Here is a 24561-nt window from a genome sequence, read left to right on the forward strand (position 1 = left end):
ATCAAAGAAATGTTTTGAAAGTCCCTTAAGCTCCCTTTAAAAAGTAGATCTCCTTGCAATATAAGGCTGGGCAATACGACCGTAGTGTGGGAAAAGCAAGCTTGGCTAATGATTTAGGAAACCTGTTTGTGATGTTAATTTCAAAATGATTAAAAACCTTAAGTGTTTGTGGATATGCTTTGGGGGCTTTTTTTATGATGTTTTCTACTTTCACTTTTCATCAGAAAAAATACAAAAAAAGTCAGAGGTAAATTAACTTTATTTTTTTTTTAAAAAAGAAAGGTTTATCACGCAAGGCAACAAAGAGAAGAAATGCAAACTGCTATGAACAGACCACAGGACCCCCGCACCTCCCCACCTCCACACACTGGCAGCAAAGGAGTTCTCATTACAACCAAATCAAAGGAGCAAGAGAACAAGACTCACATTGTTCTGATTGTGTTTACTTACACTAAAAACATTAAAACTGGACAATCTGAATGTACAGTATAAGACAGACAGTTTTGATTTCACATGAATCCAAACACAGAACCTTACACTACCTCTTTTAGTTTTTATTCATGGTTTTTTGTTTTTGTTTTGTTTTTTTAAAACATTTAGCCGACAGCATAAATGAAACAGGAAGGTTCACAGCTATGCAATACAACTGATTGATCACCTTAAGACAGACTATACATGTCGCAATGGGCACTTCGGGGGAAACGGGTTCACAAAAAATAACGGAGAAGCGAGGTCCCGTCCAGTTTTTTTGTTTTGTTTTTTTTTAATTAGATTTTTTTTTTTATTGAAGTAACATCAAACCTGCATGTTGAGGTAAGCATGCCACAGGGGAATACAGAGGAAGCGATTCCCTTTAAAAAGGACTCCCTTAACCATATCCCCACTCACTTTGTAATTCGCTTTGACAGTAAATCAATTCTTAAGCCTGGCCCCTTGGACTCCTCCAACCCTAGGTCCTCCTCTCTCAACATTCCTGCACACATGAATCACTCCAACTCCTGGCTTCTAGAAGGCATTTCCTGCCCGGCCCTCTCTCTCTCTCGTTCTCTCTGTCTGACTCCTCTGCTGAAAGCTGGGCAGGAACTGGGCCGAGCTTTGATTTGGACCCAGAGGAGAGCCGGAGGGAGGAGAGCTCAGCTTAACACAGAACCCCGGCTCTGGTACTGCTAAGAGAGTAAGAGACATGGAGACTCGGGATGTGTCTGCACACCCAATAAGGGCTACAGTGCTTTATCCTTCAAATTGCAATGTGAGCAGTGGCAATATCACTCCCAGCACAAAAGCCAACCCAAGGGAGCGTCCTCCTTAGGATTTAAGTGTACATTCTTTCTAAGACAGATGTTTATTATTTCAGGTCTGAGACCATTTAACATGGAACATCATCACAGATTTTCGAGAACAATGCGGTATGTACTGTGAGGACTTACTGACTTACACAATGATGGAGTGGATAGCAGAGAATTCAAATATTTTATCCAAAAAAACAACAAAAGAAAAACAACAAAAAAATACACAATGGGAACAAAAGGTGGCTCTTTAAAGCTGTACACCTGCTCAAACTTCCCTCTAGAAATCATTTTGATGCCGAATCCACAGGATATGTACACACAACGTTTTGCCGGCTGAGCAGACTCAAAAAGACCAAAGCAGCTCTTAAAAACAACGGTCTAATTTTTTTTTTTTTTTTCATATTTACACAAGTGAAACGTACATATTTTACAGAGATCACTGCACAAAAAAATCACAAATGGAGAGTTTTAAGAGTGTAGGACGAGTGAGGCTGCAGCTGAGTGAAAAGGGGTCATATGTCATGACAAGGAGAGCTGGCCTACTGTGCAATAGCTGCTGTGTGCACGTGCGTGTGTGTGCGTATGTATGTGTGCATGTGTTGTCTGCAGATGTGCATCTTTTTAAAGACTTCTTTATTTGCGAATGTTGCAAGTGTGTGATCTCATCCTCTTCCCCTCTCAGATCATGGCTCTTATCACCAGTCTCCCTTTGACCTGGTGGAGATAGGTGCTCTGCTCTGACTCTAAGCTCTGATTGGTCAGAGCCTCATCCTCACTATCAGCTGGCTCCTCTTTGACCTTGATGACCCCGTAGTGAGTGTCTGGGAGCTCGCTGCTCGAGCCGCTGCTGCTACTGCTGAGCGTGTGCTTCCGGATAACACCTCCAGGGGGCAGCCTGTCCTCCTGCATGCCCTCTACTTCCTCTCTGTGCTGCTCCTCCTGCTCTTCCTCTGATTCCTGCAGGTGTGCGCTGGGCTGACGTAACTGCTCAATGGACTTGGACAACAGCTGCAAAACATATTGCCTTAATATTAACGGTGCTATCCCACAGTCAACGGTCGCCAAAAATCAATCTTCAATGAGAGAAAAGCAAAAATAACTCGAACTTGAGGTTTCTGGCTTTATAACCAGAATTGCAGCTTTTAAAAACAAAGGTATTGTCCTCATAAGTCTATTTATAGTCCCTGTAACTACGTCATTCCCCATTTTAAAACTACAAAAACTAAAATAAAACACACAATGTCTTTCAAGTATTTCATGGTTCTACATCATGTATTGCAACAAAAATATGTTTTTCTTACACTGGATCAAAAAAGAAACACTTTAGAGCTGGAAAGGACCCTGACATGTACATTATTTGGAATAATAGAAAACTAAATTCTGTATTTCTTTTGACAAGCGCAATCAAACACCAATATCTGTTTAATGTAAGGCCAGCTATGAATGAAATGTTTCTGACTGATGCATTTAGGAGGGTTGCGGGTAGATTAGCCATTATTCCTGCCTTTTATGTGCATAAATAAATATTCTGTAGCAGTGACTGGACCATTAAAGGGGATTAGTGTCACTTAGTTGCATTATAATATAAAGCCTAACACGTAAAAAGGTCTTGCCAACTGCAAATCATGTTTTATTCTTTAAAAAATAGTTTATATTCTGCACAGTTCTGCTGCAGGGAGAAGAGAAAACATAAGACAACATTCTCCCTGCAGCATCCTCTCTACTGGCATCTGTGAGCACATCATATTACACTCTCAACCTGGATTATTTATTTAGCATAGCACTTCTTCTTCTTTTTCATACTCCCATTACAAATGTTCTTTCACCAATCACAGCTACAATTCTCCATACTTGTGTCTTGGGGCTTTGCTCAATGGCAGCTAACAGTGCCATAATATGATTATTTGACCACAGGGGGGCTCCAGAAACAGACAGGAAAGTGTTTCCCTCTAAATGGCTGGTAACAAATAACATTACAGCCTACAGAATCCGTATATAAATACCCTTTCAGCTACAGGAATTAGCCTCCTTAGCTTGGCACTAGTAATCAGAGTTCATGCCCCTTCCTAAGATCCCTAAGCGCTTCTAAATTTCCATTAGTGCCCCCTACTGTTGCTGGCACTAAAGGATGTTTCAAAGCAGCTGTAGACAAGCCTCTGCTAGGAAATTAATTAGGGCAATGTTTCAGAGATCCCTCTCAATAAACACTGAGGGCTCATCCCTGATTAGAGGCCATTTATAACCTCCACTTAAAGAGGCTTTATTTGCAATCTCATTGGCCTGAGTGATCAGAGCCAAACCTGTTCACGTTTTGCTACACAATATGTCCCTATTCTTCCAAACCTCCCAATAGAATCAGATTCACAGAATACTTAATAAGATGATAATATGATTTTAAAACAAATTTTTGGCTTTCAGGCACATGTTTTGTTACAAAAACTGTTAAAGTTGTGCGTCTGTACTGCACCACCAAAATCCAGCTTGTGGAGCTTTGTGCTTTTTATTATTTCAAGGTTTAAGCTGTTCTATGGTTCCCATGGCTCTAGCAGGGCTGAGTGTTGGGACACATCAGTATGAGAGCTCACACAATGCAGCCTTTCACAGTGTCTGCCACCTCGCACACGTCCCTCAGCAGCATAATTAGACTCAGTGTATTGGGAGGTCGCCTCGGCCAGCTCGCAGAAACACAAATATTGCCACAAAGGAACAAAATGCATTCTGGGCACTTTTTTTCTTCATTTGATCTAAGATGAATTGAATTTCACAGAGTTAGCATGTGAACAGCACTGATGCCTTAAGTTATGATAACAAAATTAGTGCAGGGGAAGGATTTCTTCCCCATTTGAAGTCAGGCAAAAGGTCCTGGCCTTGCAGAAATAACACAAGGACTTCAGGGAAGAACAGGCAACGGCCCAGGTCAGTAAACTTGAGCGGCCACGGATGCTTTTACAAAAGGCTAAAAATAGAGGAGCATTTGTGTGCTCAAAATGATTAAATCAGACTCCCTGCAGTAAAACAAGACCCTGTGAGGCCCAAACAGGAATACAAAATGCTGTGAAAAGATATTTGAAAGTCAAAATCCTTCCGTGCGCATTAATATTGATGACTAGCACTGTACCTTATTTATATGGACCTGCTGCTGGTATTGTTTCTGTTTCTCCAGGAAGTGCTGGTGTTGCTGCTGGATGACAAGTTGAGCCAGTGTGTTCTGAGGCAGCGGTGCTGACTGGGTTCTGTTCAAGGGCCGGTGTTTTGGTAGTTTTGGCCGAGTGCTGGAGGGACGATCCTTCATGGCCAGGGGGGACTGAGAGTGTGATGACATGGAGCCTTGGCCTTGTCAAAAGAAAAACAAAATCTCTTATTAAGTTTCTCCCAAATTCATGACATATAAATGACGTAATAAAGTTGTACAATGTGTAAAATAATATACTTGGCACAATCTTACCAGAGGAGAGTATCTTCTGCTGCCTCATTTGCTCCTTCTGGAGGAGGTGTTGGAGGAGAGCCTGGTGGCTGGGGCTCACCTTAGACTCCAGGCCTGTCTGAAGGGGCACAGGGCCCAGCAGGTGCCCAGGTAGCCCGTGCTTGATTTCTGTTGATCTGTCTTTCAACCCCATAGCAGCCTGATAGAAGAGTAAAGATAAAAAGTTGTAAATCTTAGGGAAACAGAAGTGAATCTCTAAAACTGTGAGTTAGTGGCAGGGATAGCTCAGTAGGTAGAGTGGCCGCCGTCATGATCGAAAGGTTGGGGGTTCTAATCCACTGAACGGCTCCCCTGAGGTACCTCTGAGCAAGGTACCGTCCCTACACACTGCTCCCTGGTGCGCCTGCTTATTGGCTGCCCACTGCTTCACTGAGTGAATGGGTCAAATGCAGAGAGAGTAATTTCCCCACGGGGATCAATGAAGTATATGTTATTATTAAGACCATTTCTTTAACACGTCTACTTCAATAATAGCTTTTTTTTATGAATGAAAATTGCTCTTGTTGCATATATGAGTAAAGCTAAGGGTGAAATCAGACCATTGATGGTTAGAAGAAGCTGATGCACAGACCGCTGTGGAATGTGCCAGAGAACTAAAAGATGATATATCACGTGTTGTGCTATCAGGAGCTGCACTTGAGTGGACTTGGACTTTTTTAAAAGCTGTGATAAATGAGGTAACAGGGGAGGATAAGAGCACGCCTGACCCAGAACAATGTTTATCTAAGGTCGATAAAATCATTTGGGGCCGCAGGTCAGTGACCTGTGCACCCAGACAGTCACTGATGGCAGGTTTTACAACCTACAGAGCGAGTTGAAACGTTGACGCTGACTAAATGGCTACACTGGTGTATGCAGAAAGATTTCTTGTACGAGTAAGTGTGCAAAAGTGGTACTCACACTAATTGGCGAGGATGCAGTAGAAAGCCCCAAGGAGATGTTGGGTAAAGAGGGAGATGTGTATAAGCTCAGCATGGGGACAGAGCCCTCTGGTCGGAACAGTCTTGGCTGGGAAGGCCATCTCTACATCAAACATGTGGAATAAAGCAAAAGAGAGAAAGAGACAAAATTTAACAGGAGGTTGCAGATTTAGGAATCCAGCTGAGCACAGTTTCACAAGCCAACATGAGCACAGCCATGACCATAATGACCTATGATAAATAACAGCCCTCCTCACTGCAAACAAAGAGGTATGAGTTTTAATGTTTGGCGTTTAGGAAAATAATGGCACCACTGAAGATGGTATGCTATTATAAAGCAATGCAAACCTCTAAATCTACCGTTTTATCCTCAGCTCCTCAGTCCCTAGCCAGCCCTCTGCCTGTTCCTACTCCCCAGTCCCCACCCTCAAGCTACTCTCTCTGAGAACATCAGCAATGGGGCATACTTCCTGTACCCAGCTGAGCAGTGGACCAGCATGTGGTTTTGGAACAGCCATGTTTATCCTTCCAACCCCTACCAGTACTCAGTGACCTGTATGTGGATATCCGGCCCGTATTTGACCCAAGGGACCTGTTCCCTCTGAAAAAGGATACCTAATGTAACGGTGCACAAACACGCCTTGCTTTTGCAACAGGCATGAGGTCCATGAGCAGCCCCGCAGTCCACCGGTGTCTCGCATGAGAGCCCCGGCTAGGGCCGATACAATAGCAGTCCTGTGTGTTTATGTTGTTAGCATCTGGGTGTCTTTGGCTACCAGTGCCTGGGATATCAATTAAAATCCACAGTTTGACTGTCTTCCTAAGCCCCAACCTTCAGCCCGATGTCAGGGCGTCTCTCCCTTCTCTGTGTCACTGGAGGTCCCAGGGAGAGTAAACAGTGATGGTTAAGCAAAACACAGCTGCTCTGTTAAGATTGTTCAGAGATGTGTCATATCTGCCACACTTTATAATGGCCTGCTTTGTGAACTCAATCTGAGGGGAGCTCTGGTCAGTAACTCAGCCATGAATCTATTGGGAAACGCCTCAGAACAAATCAGTATAGGAATGCAGCCAGGCCGGTGACAGGAACACAACGACAAGCCAACAGCAGCCTTGCAGTCAAACTACAGATTTTCTTACTTTGCAAAGCATAAAACGAATTCTAAAGTACATCTGGAAAGAAAAAAAAATGTTTGATAGAAAAAAGATGTACACTTAGCTGCTTTTACGCTTAGCATTTTAAGACGGGCTAAATTTATTTTCCTACATAGTGCCATCTTTATAAAAGAAAACATGGGCAATCAGCATGTGGGTCGAGCTGTGCCCATTTAATGTCAGTGTAGGGAGCCATTTTCACTGAAGTGTAACAGACGGAGGGACAACTGGCTGTTTTTATAGCTGCAAGCAGAAGGGCAGAGAGCCGTTTAGTGCCCTGACTTTAAATGATTATTTTTTGCTATTCAAATGATATGCCTGCAGAAACGCTTAAGAATTTAGACCCTGCTGCTTTATTTTTTTGGCACAACAGTTGCAGTGCATATGATTTATAAACATACCTCCGTTTTTGTGGTAGTAGGCAGAGAGGAGGGTCCATTTTCAGCCCCCAAGGCACTTGAAGCCCCTATGGGAGAGCTGGGGCCAGAGCCAGGGGCACTGTTAGTGGGCGTAGAATCTACAAAACATCAAGGAGTTAGACGCAGTATGCGTGCTCACACTCTGCACACAACACACATGCACTGAGGCTTAGCAAAACAGCTGTAAGCCTCACGACAGCTTAATGCGTATGGTCACAGCTGCCTGACTACAATGGTATTTTTTTACATCAAAGTGCAATAGCCATCATGTAATTATAATACTACAACATATGCTTGTGTTGCTTTTAGATAATATTTTAAGAAGTGATAATAAGCTATTGAAGATTGTCTGCACACGTAACAGAAAAAAAGGAATTCAACACGTAGTCGGTTATGTTACACACCCATTAGCTCCAAAGCCCTCTTTTTGTAAGGAGTCATGATGTTTCCATCTCTCCTCTTTAGCATGGGGCTGCTTCTCCTCTCCGCCACCTTCTGCTTCAGTCTGGATCGTACCTTTAGGTTGGGCTCGGAGGCTAAAAATAAAAGACATTTTTCAGTAAGTCTGGATCGTATGGAGATAAGTTATGCTATCATGTGAGTGTATTCAAACAGGATGTGTTTATACAGCCTCAGTAAGGGAATGTATCAATGAAAGAATAAATAACAAGACTAACATAAAACAAAAAATAAATATGTCCAAAAAAAAGCATTGTTGTCATGCCCTGACATGTTACAACTTCAGTTTCGTAGAATTTCCAAGCAGGTTTCAGATAAATTAAATGAGTCAGGATTGGGCCCATTTCCACCTCATCTGGACTAAATTAGGTTGAGCAACACACAGGCTCTAAGTGAAATAGTCCGCTACCTGCCGCCCTGGTGACCACAGTCTGATACAGTAGCAACAGTTAAACTAACACAAAAACATGGCAGATGTTTGAGGCTCTCCCCACACTCTCCTCTTCCTAATGCGAACCAGAGATACCCAAATACACAATCAGAGCACATTACCAAAAAGCCTCACTCACACACAGCCTGGCCTCAAGTGATCCAGACTTATTATTAATGCACTTCCCCCTCGGCGCTGACCACCAGTATCCTTCATGACAGACAATGCTTTCAGACTTTCCCATTTTTCTTTATTATGGATTAAATATGTTGATCAAATGTTGACGTTTTGGCTCATTTTATTTTATTTGAACACTTTTTAAGTGGGTCAAATTTACTCAGCAGGAATGGTCTGGTCCAAGACTGCTATTCTAATAATGCTTCAATATAATCACCAAACTTTTGTAAGATACCCGAGATGACTTTTTCTACAAATTTTTGACAAAAATTGGCAACTGAGAATAAATTTTTGCCATGCAAATCAATGCCTATAGATAAACAGACTGGAGGTAAATGTTAAGAATGGGAAGCAAAAAACAAATAGACCCTTTAAATAAGTACTGATGACATGATCATTAAGGTTGTTGGAAGAACTATATCTTTGACGCATTTGACGAAGAAAGAGATAAACAAGGACCAGAGGATGAATCATAGAAAAGAATTCATTTTGAATCATGCAACCATCGCTTATATGGATGCAACACTTTTACGACCACTGAACCGTGACTCTGTTAGTTATGTCTTGCAAAGACTTCCCGTCAACCTTTTAGGAATGAAAAACTGCAGCTACCTTCACACATAAATAAATAAGCAGAATGGATAAGCTGATTTTTTGACTGAAAGCCAGAGCACAAAGCTGTGCTAAAGTTATGTAAACCCTCTGTTACACAATAGCCAACCTGTTTCAATTATTTAGCGGATCAATAATTAAACAGGCCTTCCGACATGTACAATATACAGATATACTTTACATAGGGAACACTGCGGGGAGGAGGAGAGGGAGAAGCGATGGGGGCAAAGCTAGGAGAGTGGGCCAAATGCTGCTATTTCTGGCTTTTGTCAAAAGCAGCAAAACCCTCTTCCCTAATACGTGGCACAGACCTCTAATCCTGTGGGTGTGAGGTAGAATGAAAGAGAGCGAGGGAGGAAGAAAGGAGGCAGGAGAGATAAATGGAGAGAAAACGCTGTTGGGAGTCTTATGAATTTGCTTCACGCCCTGCTGCCTTGATTGCTTTCTATTTTTACACGCTGCTGCCACCAAGCTACGCATCCCAATTGGTCGCCACGGGAACGCCAGACAGCAGCTTGTGAACAAACACTTTCTCACTGGTCTCTATGGGAAAAAAAAGCCCGGATACGCAGTGCAACAGGAGGTAATGATGGCGGCGGAAAAGCATAAACTCTGAGCACCTGGGTCACTTCTATTCCGACGTCTCAGTTAATGACAACATTACTGTGCGGTCGTAAATCAATCTCCTTACGTTATCGCCACTTAATCAGAACTTTAGCTCTGCTGTCACTGTGAGCACTTGTACCCATTAGAGATTGGACCTGGACAGATGGCTGAGTGGAAAGCTAAGGTGTGTGTTCTCTACATAAGGAGGCCAGCTACGCATTGTTTTGGGCATCCTTGTTTTAATTAATGCTGAACAGAAAAAAAAATAATAGTGCTCATTATTTCAGAAACATTTTTTTTAGCCAAAGGTGCATTCCTTTTCACCTTAGACGTTCAATCTTTTAGGATCAGCACCTTAATTTCTTTTAATAAATCTTTCAGATACAAAAATCCGATTATATTCTTAGCACACAGGCTCCACACAAACCTCACTTTGTTTTACTTTGGGCTTTTTACAGTTTTACCTTTGCAGGATTATTTTTGAAAATCTTTCCTGCACCTGCTGAATGCACACATTTAGTAACTGGGTCAAGACTAGGGAGGGTGTTGCACTTCTTACTGCTAAGCTGCAACTATTCTTGCCACAGACTATCGCGTGCCCTCGGCCTGTTGCAGTACCAGGAATTGAAACAAAGAGGATATATACCGAGTAAACAAGTTAATCATGTAAAATTCTTTAAACTACTTGAGTGAGTAAAATAGCGACAATGACACTAACACTATTGTTTACTTTTAGGCAAGATTTACCAACTATTATCAGGGCACCTAATAGCAGAGGTCATAATTAGAGACTAATAATCTAACAGGTTTGCACTCGTTCACTGTTACTCATTTACTAAATTTCAGTTAGTTTCAAGGTTTTCCTAAAAAACACAACATTTGTTTAGGGTAAGCACTTGGTTCCCTTTTTTAAGGGTGAGGAATTAAATGCAAAAAGCTTACTTGAATATGAGAAAAGACAGCTACTGATCACCAAGTTATGAGCTTGTGAAATAAACACTGCACATGCATCGCAAACCTCATCGTTAACCTCAGAGTCAAAGAGTAAAAGAGGATGCTGAGCCGCCCGGCCGACTGAAGCAGCGGGGAGTCTAACGCGGCGCACTCGAGTCTTCTCCACTTTGTTTTGAGAGAGCTATCTTTGCTTAAACAAACAGTCCTGTCGAGGTTCATCCTGCCAGTGCCAGTTCTAAGACGGCAACACCTGCCAATCAGCTATCAGTGACAGCCGGTGGTTCGGGGAACAACACTACCTTTGTGCATCCCCCTCGCGTGCCAAGCTCTCAGAGGGCTTTAATGAAGACAGGCAGGAAGTGGGGGAGGAAGGCCTGAGCAGGAAATGACCACATATAGATCCAGGAATCCAAAGGGTTAGAGGGTTAGAAGTAGATTTATCAGTGCAAGCGACTGAGCCATAAATGGATGCACGAATGTGTCTGAGAAGCGGGGAGAACGAACTGTTATCCTTCCCCCTTTTATTTGTTTAAATGGGCCTTTCTGTACTTGCACTGAAATGCAAACAATGCCATAAACAGTCTCTCTGTTGTGTTAGATAAATGATTTTCCACTTGTTGCACCCCTTACATCGTGTCTTTGTCTAAAGGTACGTCTCAAAAGTATAAATAGATATTTAGAGGAGATATTCCTCCTCCACTTCACAAAACGGTAACGCACATCAGAGATCAAGATGCAATATAAATAAAATTTCACACAGCTTTCATTTACCTTTCTAATATTTGCTCTTGACATGAACTGGCTTTATTTTATAAGGTATAATTCTTCTTCCTGATCTCCAAATTGTGTACACGCACAACACGACAGGCCTGTAGTTGAATAACTCAACAAGTAGAACTGTTTTCCAGTGTAATTAAAAGAGACACAGAAGGGAAAAGAAGACAATATAATTTGATAACCTCATTGCCAAATTATGAAGCTTTTAACCTGGCAAGCTTTTATGCTTTTGCAAACCAAGAGCTGCAGGAACTCCTCAAACTTTAAACCAACAAACCTGAGCTGCTTTTTAGTGACAACCTGTGTTTTTTTAAAATAGTTTTTAAAGCCCGTAAGTCAGGAGAAATTATTCTGCCATAATTCTTTCATTTACCGCTAATCAGCTTCAGAGAGGCCTTTGAACTGGGTTTATTATTATAACATAGGGAAAAATGTGGGCCTTGTTAAGCTAATATTGGCAAGCTAATATTAGCACAAAAAAACAGTAGATCTATGCTTGTGAAAGAAAAACATGTGAAAATTGCAGTGCCCGTGTCTGTCTATCATGTTTTAAAATGATCCAAAAAAAGAATCAAGAAGACAAAAAAAGAAAAAAACAAGTTAACTTTCGCATGTTTTGCGTTGAGCCCTGGAGGAAACACGGGGGTGGGCGCAATGAGCCTAATCTTTAGAAAGTAATAAAATGACTAGCAGAAGAAAGCACACTGAAATAGTTAAATTAGATGGCTGTATATTTATGTATGTACAGTATTCATATGTATTTGCATTTTTATTTCAGTGGTGTCTGCATTTGCAAATTAGCAAACCTGTCTTCCTCAAGGGGAAGTCGTCCTTGCTCTCTACGGGCGACGGCAGAGTATACTGGCAAGTGGGCGATGTGCCGCCCAGAGGTGGAGAGCTTTGGTCCAGTGATGTGTGGTGAGAGGACCTGTTAATACAAGAATAAATCAAATAGCTGTAATATATGTTTCTGTGTGACCCAAACATGGCATTTTATCGGGCTCTAAATCAGTGGAAAGCACTTACGTATACCAGAGTTTTGGGTGCTGAATGAAAGAATGATTAGCTCCATTGCTAGCAGAGTCTTTAGCTGATTTGCTCAACAGAAACTCTTGGAGTTTCTGCTTCACTTCCGTACTAGCCACTGCACCTGTGAGACCAACACACGGAACGGAGGGGATTGGGGTTAACCTAGGGCTATGATTAACAACATATAATTCCATGCTTGTTGCTTTCAGATATCTGTTTCTATATCACATTCACCATAAAACTGAGATTCAGATCTGCCCTCTTCTCTATAATCCTTTTAGAATATATTTACTAGACTCTCCAACAAAATTATGTAGGAAGATCTCCCCCTAGTGGTCTAAGAGCACTATATTAGTCCTGCTAGAGTGATCCTGCACAGAGATGTTCTTTCAAATCAGGTGGTTACAGTTGCAGGGTACAGTTTCAACTTTGCCCTGACAAAGTCATAAATCTCATCTATTATTAGGTATAAGGTAAAAACAGAAATGAAATACTATATCCGGCTCGATTTTCATTGTGCTGTTCAAAGACATTTTCCCCTAAACACTAAACTTAAATGTCACCTGCCAACTTTATGTCATTCGCTGGTTAAGTATCGCTGCCATCATTGCTTTATTGTTTTATTGTTTCGTTTTATCTGATGTTTAAAGCACATTTGAGCTGCGTGGTTTACCTTGTTGCCAGACGTCATCCAACAGTTTGAGCAAATACTGAGAAAAGCAATAGCCAGAGGGCAATTTCTCCTCTAGTCACGCTCACCTGTGCAGTCTGAAAATTATACTTTCCATGATTTTGTATTTATTTATCTTTTGTATCGCATCTAATATGACTGAGAACTGATTATCACCAACCTAAGCACAGAAATATCCAAAGCATCTGCCTGACTAAGATTAAGAGGTAAAATGTGTTTATATTAACTTATCTTTATTGTTTTGTATAGTACATCTATTAGTTATAACAGCAGATATTGGAAAAGATTTTGTGAAAGTGTTTATTACAATAAATATTTAGGTTCATGATGCCTACAAAGGTGATGCTTTCCACATTTATAAAAGTTTTATAATAGTGGTGACAGAAGAGGTTCTTGGTCCAAAGGGAATATTTTAACGAGTGTAACACCAAGCTTTACTGTAGTGAAGCTTTCCTATCCAGCTGTTGTATGCATATTGTGCTTCAGCCGTTCAGCTAATGTGATGTGTTAAAAAGAGGATTGATGGGTTAAAACGTGTGGCCCCATGCTTGCTTTCATCTGTGTCCTTTAAAAAATATATTAAAAAACTATTGGTAGCGGTGACGGTGTCGAGCTCTTACTCTCTCTGGAGCGTTCCTTGCCCCTGAGGCTCAGGCTGGAAATGTGGTGTTCTCGTCGATGCTTCTCCTGCTCCTTCTCCTGCTGGCTCTGCTGCTGCTGCTGCTGCTCCAAACGGCGCTCCTTCTCTGCAAGTTCCTGCTGTTGTTTCATGGCCTGGAGCTCCTGCTGAAGCTGGGAAGCATGTAGGCATCACATCAGCATGAACACAGCACTTTTTTTTAAATAAATCACAGTGGCTTTGGCTAAATTTTGCACTTTCTATTTTGCAGTGATGGCTAACTTTGTGTTTGACGGTAAAAAACTAAAGTCATGCTGAGCTAATGTATTGCTCAACACTTTGCCCTGCTGCGCTGAGTTGTTTCCCCTTTTTTGCACTTTTTTTGATGTTTTCCTTAGTTATACAGTTTTCTAGTGATCTGCTATATGTCATGCTGTTTTGTTTTGTGTTGTGTTGTGTTGTGTTGTGTTGTGCTGTGCTGTGCTGTGTCTCCGTACAACTGTTCTAACCTTGAGGTGCTCCTGGAGCTGAGCCTGGTGCTGACGGGTCAACTTTTCATGCTGCTTCTGGAACTCGCTGATTAGCAGCTGCTTCTGGATTTGCTGCTGTTTCTGAATGAGGAGCAGCTCCTGCTGCAGCTGCCTCTCCCACAGTCCTGGGTCCGAGCCTGGCCCCAGCATCCTCAGATCTGTGCGGAGGTCCAAAGGAGACAAGGGCTCCACAGCCAATGGCACGTCTGGTTTAATATCCACTGTGGCACAGAAACGGCAGAGCAAAAAGAGATTTGTCAGTCCTAATTGTACCCTCAACAACTCAAGTCGGAATCAGAGGAGGCTTTGTGCAATCTATAAGGAATCTTAAAAGTTACAGATGACAGAAGCAAAGTGAAGACTAAAGAGGAGAGAAAGACAAGGTTCGGAAAGGAAAAGCAAATTCTATCCCATGATCCTCAGAAACCTGCAATTATAATAGTTTCTATAAACAAACACGGGATCACATCCGTCAGCGCAGAGTCTACTGGGAGTAGCTGCATATGGACATTTGGAACAAAATATTTAAGTAGTTATGTAGAGTATTTATATAAGCCCTGTCTTCCCAGTTGATAAATAAATAAAGGGATTCTGTCAGGCAGATATCCCTTTTTAACATAAATAATTTAAGGTGAAGTAGATTGGGAATCTGTAAGTTTGCAGATCCATGCTTCTGTGATCTCTCTTTTTCTGTTCTCGAGTGCAGATGCTGCAATGTGCGCATTGGTAAGAGCTGCCTCTATTATAAGTAATTGCCAGATACAAAGTGAGAGGGCATCCCTTTGGTCTCCAAGCTCTATATATAGCCTGTTCCACAGAGAAAATCGATTGCTGGTTAAGAACATAGGAGACAGGGCTACTTCATCTCTCTTCTCCATAGAGGATGTTTAGTGATTGTACAATATTTTCCTTATTGCTTTGCCTTTGCTTTAATCCACACTACTCTATCCAGTTTAAGTAACATTTTTTTTCTGAAGAATCACATCTCTGAACCAGCTTTAGGTATTATAAAAGGTATTCGTGTGTACATTTGGCCAGTGAATAAAATAAAAATGTCCAATCGCTAGAAAAGTAGACATGTTAGTCATGCTGATCATGGTGTGACATTCAAGGGAAGATACGCATTGTCCAGACTGTATAATGCCGCTTCCATTTTTAAACCAGAGAAATATTCAAAGCTACTTAAAATTCCAGTGGAGCTGGAGGGGAGAGTTATTGAGTGCATTCATTGCCTTAATCTTCTCGAGGGTCACATCTGAGAGAACAAATACCACACCACCTGTTCTTTGAAAGCTGAGCGAAAACTGACACTTCATATAATAATAATCTTTCGTTGGGTTCTGTTACGCAATAATACTTTTTACACTAAAATGCCACAAAAAAAAAGGTTTAAACCTGCTAAAAAAAAGAGCCAGTAGCCAACAGTTAGGAAGCAGAAACCCCCACCCTCCACCCCCACCCCGTTCACTGATGCTGTGAAGCTCACTGGCGTCCATTTGTTTTGCCGTGTAGCCTGTTTTTCATTGCCACCATTCCATGTGTATGCGGCGGTGATGATTATAAATAGAAACATAAAAGCAAGTGGCGCAATCCTGGTCTGTGACAAACCCCACACCCTAGTATCCACCACCGTAACTTGCCGCTGCCATGGCAACGCTGGCGACGTAATTATGTCTCCCCATTCTGCAGTGATCAAGTCTCACTGCATGTCATCTTCTGCCTACATTGTGACATGTTGACTATTATATCAGCTTTTTGCCTCTTATATAAGAAAGGAGTCCCCACTAGAGAGAGAGAGAGCGAGAGACAGAGAGAAAGCATTACAAAACCCACCAACACAAACACTCTCACACACACAAATACACACACGCATATTTGGGAGAGAATCGTTGGTTAGGTGATAAGTTGTCTTAAAACATTTTCAAAAAAGTGAAGGCAGCTTGAGGGGACTCCCATGCTGTATATTTCCTCTCTGTGTTCTAAAAACAGCTCCAATCAAAAGACAGAAGAGGGCAACAGCTCGGCAGGCGCGGAGAACAGGCACCTGTAGAACAAACCCTTCCCGTCTGACAGGGAATATTAATCATGGCTTGCAAGCACTTTACAAAGGACTCTTTTGTAGCGGACGCTGTTCCAGGAGCAGCCGTGACCCTGTGAACCGTCGAAGGGTTCGGAGAGTCAGACAACATTAGTGCTACTTTTTCATAATGGACCTAAATATAGCAACAAAAAACACCTGCTGCCTGAGAGAATTCACTACTGTGATACCTAATTAATCTCATATTTCATTCCGTACTCTTACTGCGACTGGCATTAAGGACCTCCACTTTGATCTGCACGTCAAGCTGAGCCTCCATCACAAAATCTCATACAGTGGTTTAACATGATGGGAAGGGGGAGGGAGGGAGGAAGGAAGGAGAGAGGAGGAGGACCATGAAAGCTTAAGCCACCTTTGATAACCAGGACTGTATGCGATGGCCCTTGAGGAAACCTTAACAGCCTCATGTGCCTGTTCTATTCTTGTCTGGTTTCTGTTGGCAAGAATAAAGCTGAATGGAAAGACAATGTTAAAGGAAAAAAGTAAAGCCCTAAAGCAAGGGTGGCACTGTTCCAACCACACTGAAGCATCTACCTTTTTAAAGTACAATTTGCAACTAACAATTCTCATCATCAATATTATCGTCCGTGAACAGTCCTGGATATCGTCTCCGCTATTGTAAATTTACAGTTATATAGATGCATTTAAATAAAATGCACCTCGAAACTACCCAAACCGAAATGTGCTGTTTCTGTATCAAAAAAATACGGAACCACCAGTAACTAGGTCTAAATATAAGTGCTTTTCTGAGCAGGGTCTTAATATAGACAATGTGCGAGAGGCTGTCACAGTTGTGAGGCCGCCTGCTCAATTTAACATGGGCAAAAATAAAAGAGCAGTGTCACATTTATGTAACTTTCAGGTCCTTTTTCTAAATGATCACTCACAAGGAAGAGCCTTCCACTTCTGGTTCAGTGGTCTGACTGGAGATCATGGATAATTTTGATGAGTCTTGATTGGTACAAAGCGCACAGAAGTGTCTCTAGGCGGTGGTAAACATGAGATTTATGAATGACAGGTCCCAAATTTGTTTTTAGCACAAGGGAGCAACAAGCACCCTGCCCCGTGCCCAAATTCCTCCCTGTGGAGGGCCTGCCAAGGGGGGATTGGGTGACTCATGGCCTGTGACCACACTCCCAGTGCAGCGTCGCACCGCCAGTGTCCCCAAAGTGTTTATTTCTATAACCGATCTGCCTCTCATTAGCCTTGGTGGCGGTTAGGGTGACAATCACGGCCTTAATTTGAGATGTTGGATGGTTATCTTTTTTTGCCTCAGGCCACATTAGCAGACTTCCCATCGTAGAGAGACACATCACCAGTGACACTACTATTACACATGAGGATACCAAAAGACATATGAAGATGCACACTGCAAAATATTAACACAATAAATCAATAACGCAGGCTTTGTTTGACTTCCAGGCTAAAATAATGCTTTAGCATTTTTTGAGAGCTTCTAAACTGACTATTAAAATGAGGATGGAGTTATTAATATGGTAAACGGTGTCTTCTGACTATAAATACTGCAGGTATTCTTAACCAGCTGTTTGCACCTGGGGGTATATTCTGGTGCCACTGTGTGAGACTGAAGAAAAAAGGCACATAAAGCTTCTGTTCACTCACTTCTGTTCAAAAATGTCTGTTGGTAAACCAGTTAACAAGTATTAACATAAATGCTTATTTAGGGCTTATCTGGGGCTTAGTCTAGTTTCAGAGATGTGTTTAAATAACAATAGCACTCGTGCAACATGTACTATGGAGTCTATTCAGAACACATTCAGTTATTTCATTACAATTCTGTAATGAAATAACCAAGTGCTAATATTCTGTAAATATTAGCACTTTGATTCTAAAAGTTAAGATCAATAAATTAGCGTAAAAAAATTTCAGCAAACAAAAAGGATGAAATTCATATAAATGCAGCATTAGAGGTTGTTGCTGTTATGTAACTCGACTTCCACCAGTTTTCCCAATAACTGCTTTTTTTGTTTGATGAAATTAAAACCCGTACAAGGCCAAAAACATCACTACAAGTGCAGCTGTAGTTGTGTTTTTCCACTGAACCACAGGAGTGTGCACAACAAGAAGGATACCATCTTCACTTTGCTGATACTGCTCCTAGACCGTTATGTATAATTTGCATTTTATTAGTTATTTGCCCATTTGAGCATCAAAATAACGAAACACTATGAACTGCACTTTAACCGCGCATGTTGTGAACGTTTCGTGTGAAACAGAGAGGGTTGCTGATCTAAATTCCCTGTCTGACAGTATAAATAGAACCAGATACAGAAGATGTTTGAGGGCAAAAATAAGCTGATGCTTGGGACTGCAATGTGGTGCTGGATCTCTCATTAAGTGCCTTGTTATTTTGAGCAGCTGGCATGTCTAAACCAGGAAACAGGTCTTTATTTTTAAGACTCAGGCTCGTCCTTGCAGCTGAGCCAGAGCTGCGGTCTGCAGGCTATCTACTAACAAAGAGAACTGAGCTGAGCCACCACAGGCCTCTCACTGAGAGGAGCCAGGAGTCCAGTTGTCTCCCGTCCTACCGTCATAGCTAATCGTCTTATAAAACAACATATATATGAAACTGTTATCCAGGCACAATGTAGAAAGCCCAGCAAAGGACAAGTAACAACTGGGAAGTCCTTCTGTAACACGGCCAGCTGATCCTAGAGTCACTTAAATTCCAAATAAATCAATCAGCAAGAGTCAATTACCTTAGCTCGCTGCACAACCGCAAACCCTCTAACCATCCATTAGCATAAACAACATGAATATCGAGATAAACAGTGAGAAATATGCATCTTGTATTTCTAATTTTTGATGATCAAACTGTTATAACACTTCTACAACATTTCAGAAGCAGAATCAGTTCATTCTCATAATGAGTCATTTTCATGCAGTGAAACAAAATAAAATTCTTTGTATTATTTTGAACCATCTCTTTTGCAGTAAGCACTTCAAACACAGATGAATAGATCAAGGATATGGACAAGGGGACTTGAAATGTAGGCCACTGTTATTGTCTGAAAGGTCCCCATTAATATTTTACATGCAGGGAAAACTAATTACTTTTTTTCCCTGTTTGTCAAGAGCCCATCTGAAGACTGTTTTAATCACAACTTTGATGGTGCTGTCACTGAGCAAAACAAAAATGCAACGGAGCCCTCTTTCTTTGCCGATCCGCTTGAAACGGCAGACAAGTACAGTATCATATAAAAGGTCAAGCAGTTTTCTTTAGAAAACAGTTCACAACAAACCTATTCAGTCAGTGCAAGGACCGCGTCATCAACAAGAATCCGCACAGATAGAGTGTCATGAAAATATAACAGCCAATGATTGAGCTCTCCCCGTGTCTAAAGGCACTGTACCTGCTATGTCTACAACTCTTTCACAACACGCAGTAAACTCACGGAAAGACACCTCTGAGCAGCTTCCTTAGACAAATAATGTTACTCACTGTGGACTGATTTGCTGTAAAGTGGAAAGAAAAAATTAAACAGACAAATGACAGAATCCTCTATAAATATCTGTTCCAAACCATAGTTATATCAGGACCTTGCTGAGATGGAATGATAACGCACAGACGCCTAATCTTAGCAGGCTAATGCCATAAGCTGAAAATAACTCACCTAAGAATAGCTGACCCACAGAATAAGCAAGGAGCCCGATTTCAGGCGCTCTGTATAGCTGTTGTTTGGCTCGTAAGCCGCTAAAGTCAAAGGAAGAAAGCTCTGCTCCTGTAGCCTGATAGTCAAATAACCTGCTCTATTGACAGACGTGGAATGTGTCATCTCTGTGTCATCCCCGGGACTTATTTTTAAATCTTTTCACGTTTACCCCACTGCCTCTTCGTGTTTTCAGTTTGCTTGCCTGAATCTTTTTGGTATTTTTAAAATGTACATTTCACTCTGGGTTTTTGGTGGTGTTTTTTTTTTTTTTTCTGTTGGATATGCTTAAAAAAATCTTACTGTACATGAAACTAAAATTATTCAACATCCTGTTCCTCACATTGTGGGCTTATTTCAGAAGTAGTAACAACTTAGTGGTCATAGCACATTAAATTAAGCAATGGTATGACTTTGCCATTACTCATGCTTCCCAGCGATCCAAACAAGAATGGAGTTTTTTTTAACTCTAAACTAATTTCTCCAAACATGTTTTGAATTTTATCAATAGCCGCTTCGAGGGAAAAAAAAACAAAAACCCAATGCAAATACGGTGTGACTCATCTTTCGACAATACAGAGAATAGAGCTTACTCATACTGATGTCATGTACTCAATTCAATTCTCAGGTCAGAAATAGAAACAGTCGAGAGAGAAACCTTTCACATGTCCCCTCAGTATTTCTATCACAGTTCTTCCTGTTCCCTGAAAAGTGCATGCTGACATGGAAGCTTGAAAAACACAGCATCCCTGTCATGTTCACACTGACTCGTTTCAGACAAGCAGAGCATGGGAACAGCGTTAACACACATTCTCTCATTTTAGCAGAGCACTTTTTAACTCAAAGCGTCCTCTGCGTCTAAATAGAGAAGCACAATATTTAAAGCGGCGCATGTTATCGCAAGCTTAAATACCTCGATTCAGGAAGAAGTGCCTGGTCGTACCACGCTGCTGTGCTGAGAAGCTTTGAGTTCTCTTTTCGCACAGAAAGAGAGAGATCGGGCGAGCGCAAAGAGTTGAGAGTACGGGAGAGTGAGAGAGAAGGACAGAGCGAATGTGTGCACGAGAGGCACAGTGGATGTAAGACAGCAGGGAAGTAGGAAGAGATTTAAAGACAGAGGGGAGACAGAGATTGGGATGCAAAGAAGGTGGAAAAAAAAGGATAAGGCATTCCTCAAGGGGAGTGGAAACACCAGGCTGTGTGATCACCTGAGTTGTTCACGTTGTGCATCTTGCTCGGGTTGGGGAACTGCTGGTGTCCAACGCGCCCTTCTGTTATGGAGAAACTTGACTCGCCCTCGTAAATCGTCTGCAGCATACTCCACTCAGCACTCAAGTCTCATTGCAAGCCTTGTGTTTCCTGACACCAAGAGCCAACCCTCAGCCACTCCAGGGGAGAGACCACGACAACAGGCAACTCTCTCCCTTCCTCTGTCTCCTCCTCTGAGAAACTACTCTCACTGAAGCGCAATAACACAAGCAGCATACACTCTCTCTGCAGGGCTGGTACTCTCCTGGGTGCCCTGCTTTAGTCTGTTCCAAACACTAACACAGTGTTTGGAGAAGAATCCAGCTTCTTTTCCTATTTGCCTCTCTCTCTCTCTCTCTCTCTCTCTCTCTCTCTCTCTCACTCTCTGTGATTTTTTTCTTCCTCTCTCTTCAGCAAAGTGTCTGATCAGAGACTGAGAAAAAATGTAAAGCTGAGTTGCTAGGAAAGCCGTGTAGTGTGTACTGAGCACCGCGCAGAGGCAGTAATGCAAGCTGGGGAGGGAGCAAGCTTCATTTGCATGTGAATCAACAACTGCGTGGCCCACAGGTGACAGAAATAGAACAATGGCCAGCCCTGGCTAAAAATAGGTCAGGCGAGGCGCAGGGATTGGAGCAGCATTGATGCGTTTAAAAATACCACACCAAACACAGCTGTCTTCTTCAGCTCCTGCCAGAAGGCATGTCTCCTGACTCCCTCTCTGCAGATGGAGGCTTGAATCCTCTATTCTCTCTTTTCTGATTTGTTGAACCTGTCTCTCTCTCTCTCTCACACACTCACTCTATTTATGTCTTCATTTTGTCCTCTCAGGTATATGGATGGAATGATGCATTTTTGTACTGATGTACCCGCGAGAGGGAAAGAAACTTTACATGTGCACTTGATAGCAGGCGTTTTGCAAAGCAACTGATTGCCTGTTATTATGAATCACAAAACCAGTGAAATGGTGTATTAACAATTTTTTGCGATGGGGTATTTCGACAAATGCAACCAAACACCGGTGCTCTCAGGCGTAATCTGCATGTGTGACAAAAACGCAACAGGACGTGTTAAGACGAGCGAGACATCTTAAACGAACAGAAGAGTGTTCATTTAAGATGATTTAACATGTGGAGTGTTACCTCACTGCATTAGCTCGGTATATGTGTGGGGTTCAGTGTGTATTCAGGGCAGTGATGCTACTCAGGAAGCATGCTTTCAGCTAACCAAGGAAGCCAACTGTAAGATGCCATAACAGCATGATCGTAATTACATAAACCTCTCAAACTGTGTCAAGAGCACTTTTCCAGGATTGCAAATCCCATTCCCTTGAAACACTCTTGATACTGTTTAATGGAGGATTTAAGAACAAACAAAACACTACACTCCCCATTTACAATCAATAGAACCTAAATTCTAAATTCAAGCACTAAGCTGCTATATATACTTGGATGTTTTTCATTAATATTACAAGACAAAGATCTATATATTCCCACTGTAGCCCATAAAAGCCAAGTCACATGTTTTAGCTGACCACTGATGCAGGGCTGGGTTTGTGGCCAAGCAGCCTGTGCCTTTAAATTTTTCATCTTCCTTCATAATTTGACCTGTCCCCCAGCCAGGGGCGTGGAGCCAGCATGGCTATTTTTAGGTCCCGAGCTCTGACGACTGGGCTACAGAGACACAGAGAAGGAGTTTTACTGTGTTGTTTCAGCTGGACAAACATTTAACCCCTCAATCCTTTTTATCAAAGCACAAACCAAGAAGCCAAGAAGGAAATGCACAGCTTGCAGGCTTAGCCCAGACACAAAACACAACTCTGGGGCTAATGTTTGAGCATGTTGGCTGATTTGATTATTTATACACAGAGCCATCAGCAACAGTGTTTACAGTTTTTGGGGAGGTTATTTTTTATAGAAAACATATAATGGAAAACATATCTTCATATAATCTGTACAATAGTAAGGAAAATTGCTTCTACAAAAAAAATACCAACAGCATAAAACAATCAACGAATGATTGAGTGAATGTTTATAGCGCGAGTGATACCTTACAGATTAAGTAAACTCCAGACTATGGTAGAATTTATGTCAGATATGTGAGCGATAACAAGCCTTCAAGTTCAAGGTAAGGATGGCTAAAGACCCAGAGCTCCATCTGTCACAGTATCCGTCACACCGGGCAAGCTCTGACCCCGTAGGCTGGCCTTAGTCATAGGCTAAAGCATAATTAATCAAGAGAGGAAGTAAAGCTGTCACGTGAATGACAATTATTATGACAAAGAGATTTCTATTTTAAAGTCCTATTTTATTATATTCTATTTCTTCATCAAATCCTAAAATTAAAAGGCCACTGTGCAATGTTCGTGTGTGTTTTCCACTACTACACAACAAAATACTATATTTAATATTTTTGCCATTAGGATGACTAAAGATCATATCTGGCTTAGTGTTATTTTTTGATTTACTTCATTTTTTTATAGAAACGACAAAACGTACACACAGATTTATGCTTCAGTTGTTCTACAAATGTAGAAAACACAAGCACATTACTCTGCTCTATTACAGGGCGCAGACACACATGTTTAAGTCCCAGTATCTTTTTGAAAAGAAGTTCAGGTCAACCTGCCCTGGTGCATGTCAGAAAAACAAAACAGAAACGTTTCACTGGGACATGTTAGCGGAGATTAACCTACACTTTTTATTTATAACTAGCTTCCTGAGGCTGATGAGGGATTGTGGGATTGGAAATAGCTGTCCAATAGGCAGGGTCCAGTAAACCTGCAATGTGGCAAGCCCATTATAGCTCCTACTGCGTCACTGGCGGCCTTTGTCTACTTTAGTCCTATTAAAGCATTTAAGTGTGAACGTCAGCGTCCCTGCTGGAGAGCCACTCTACTCTGCTCTCGGGTGCCTGGGCTCGACTGTCTGTCACCTCCCTCACATCAAACACAAACTATGTGTCTCTCTCTGTGTATGTGTGTGTGTGTGTGCATGTTTTGTCACCAGAGCACTAATGTGGAGTGGGGAATTATTAGTGATGAGGGAACAAGTGGGCTAGATCAGTGAAGGGCTCATAGCGCTTTCCAAAATTAAATGAACGGCCATTATAAGCTGTTTTAAAGAACACCCTATACAAACATATAGCACCCATATGCACATTACCATTATGCTGTTGCCGTTTTTAGATTGACTCTAACTTTGTCAATTAACGTGCAGCTTTCATGCTATGTGAAAAAAATTGATGCTCTTATTTCAAATGAGTCTACTCACATTACTACAATCACTGTAGCAGCTTCAAATCACCTCTTGAAGTTCTCTGGCATAATCACTATAGCACTGATGCCTTGTGACACACTGTGCATGATGAAACCCAGCAGGGAGGCAGAGTGAAGAA

At 41.7% G+C, this 24561-nt stretch overlaps 1 protein-coding gene across 1 annotated transcript; it reads right to left on the reverse strand.

The window, feature by feature from the left end:
- Positions 1-247: 247 nt before the first annotated feature.
- hdac9b (histone deacetylase 9b) lies at positions 248-21714 on the reverse strand. The gene is made up of 11 exons (XM_080895879.1): positions 21129-21714; positions 14131-14372; positions 13623-13794; positions 12309-12432; positions 12089-12210; positions 7672-7803; positions 7250-7365; positions 5674-5796; positions 4735-4912; positions 4408-4622; positions 248-2297 (listed from the first exon to the last, which is right to left on the reverse strand). The coding sequence occupies exons 1-11, from the start codon at positions 21235-21237 to the stop codon at positions 1968-1970; spliced, it is 1863 nt and encodes a 620-aa protein (XP_080752005.1). The 5' UTR covers positions 21238-21714; the 3' UTR covers positions 248-1967.
- Between the last annotated feature and the right edge of the window lie 2847 nt (positions 21715-24561).

The sequence above is a fragment of the Rhamphochromis sp. 'chilingali' genome, assembly GCF_963969265.1.
Source record: "Rhamphochromis sp. 'chilingali' genome assembly, chromosome: 11".
Classification (NCBI taxonomy): Eukaryota; Metazoa; Chordata; class Actinopteri; order Cichliformes; family Cichlidae; genus Rhamphochromis; species Rhamphochromis sp. 'chilingali'.

Coding starts and splice junctions, on each gene's coding strand:
- hdac9b (XM_080895879.1), bottom strand. CDS start 21,237: ATGCTGCAGACGATTTACGAGGGCGAGTCAAGTTTCTCCATAACAGAA. Junction 5,797..7,249: donor CTACTACCACAAAAACGGAG/GTATGTTTATAA, acceptor TGTTTGATGTAG/AGATGGCCTTCCCAGCCAAG. Junction 4,623..4,734: donor GCAGAAGATACTCTCCTCTG/GTAAGATTGTGC, acceptor TCTTTTGACAAG/GCCAAGGCTCCATGTCATCA.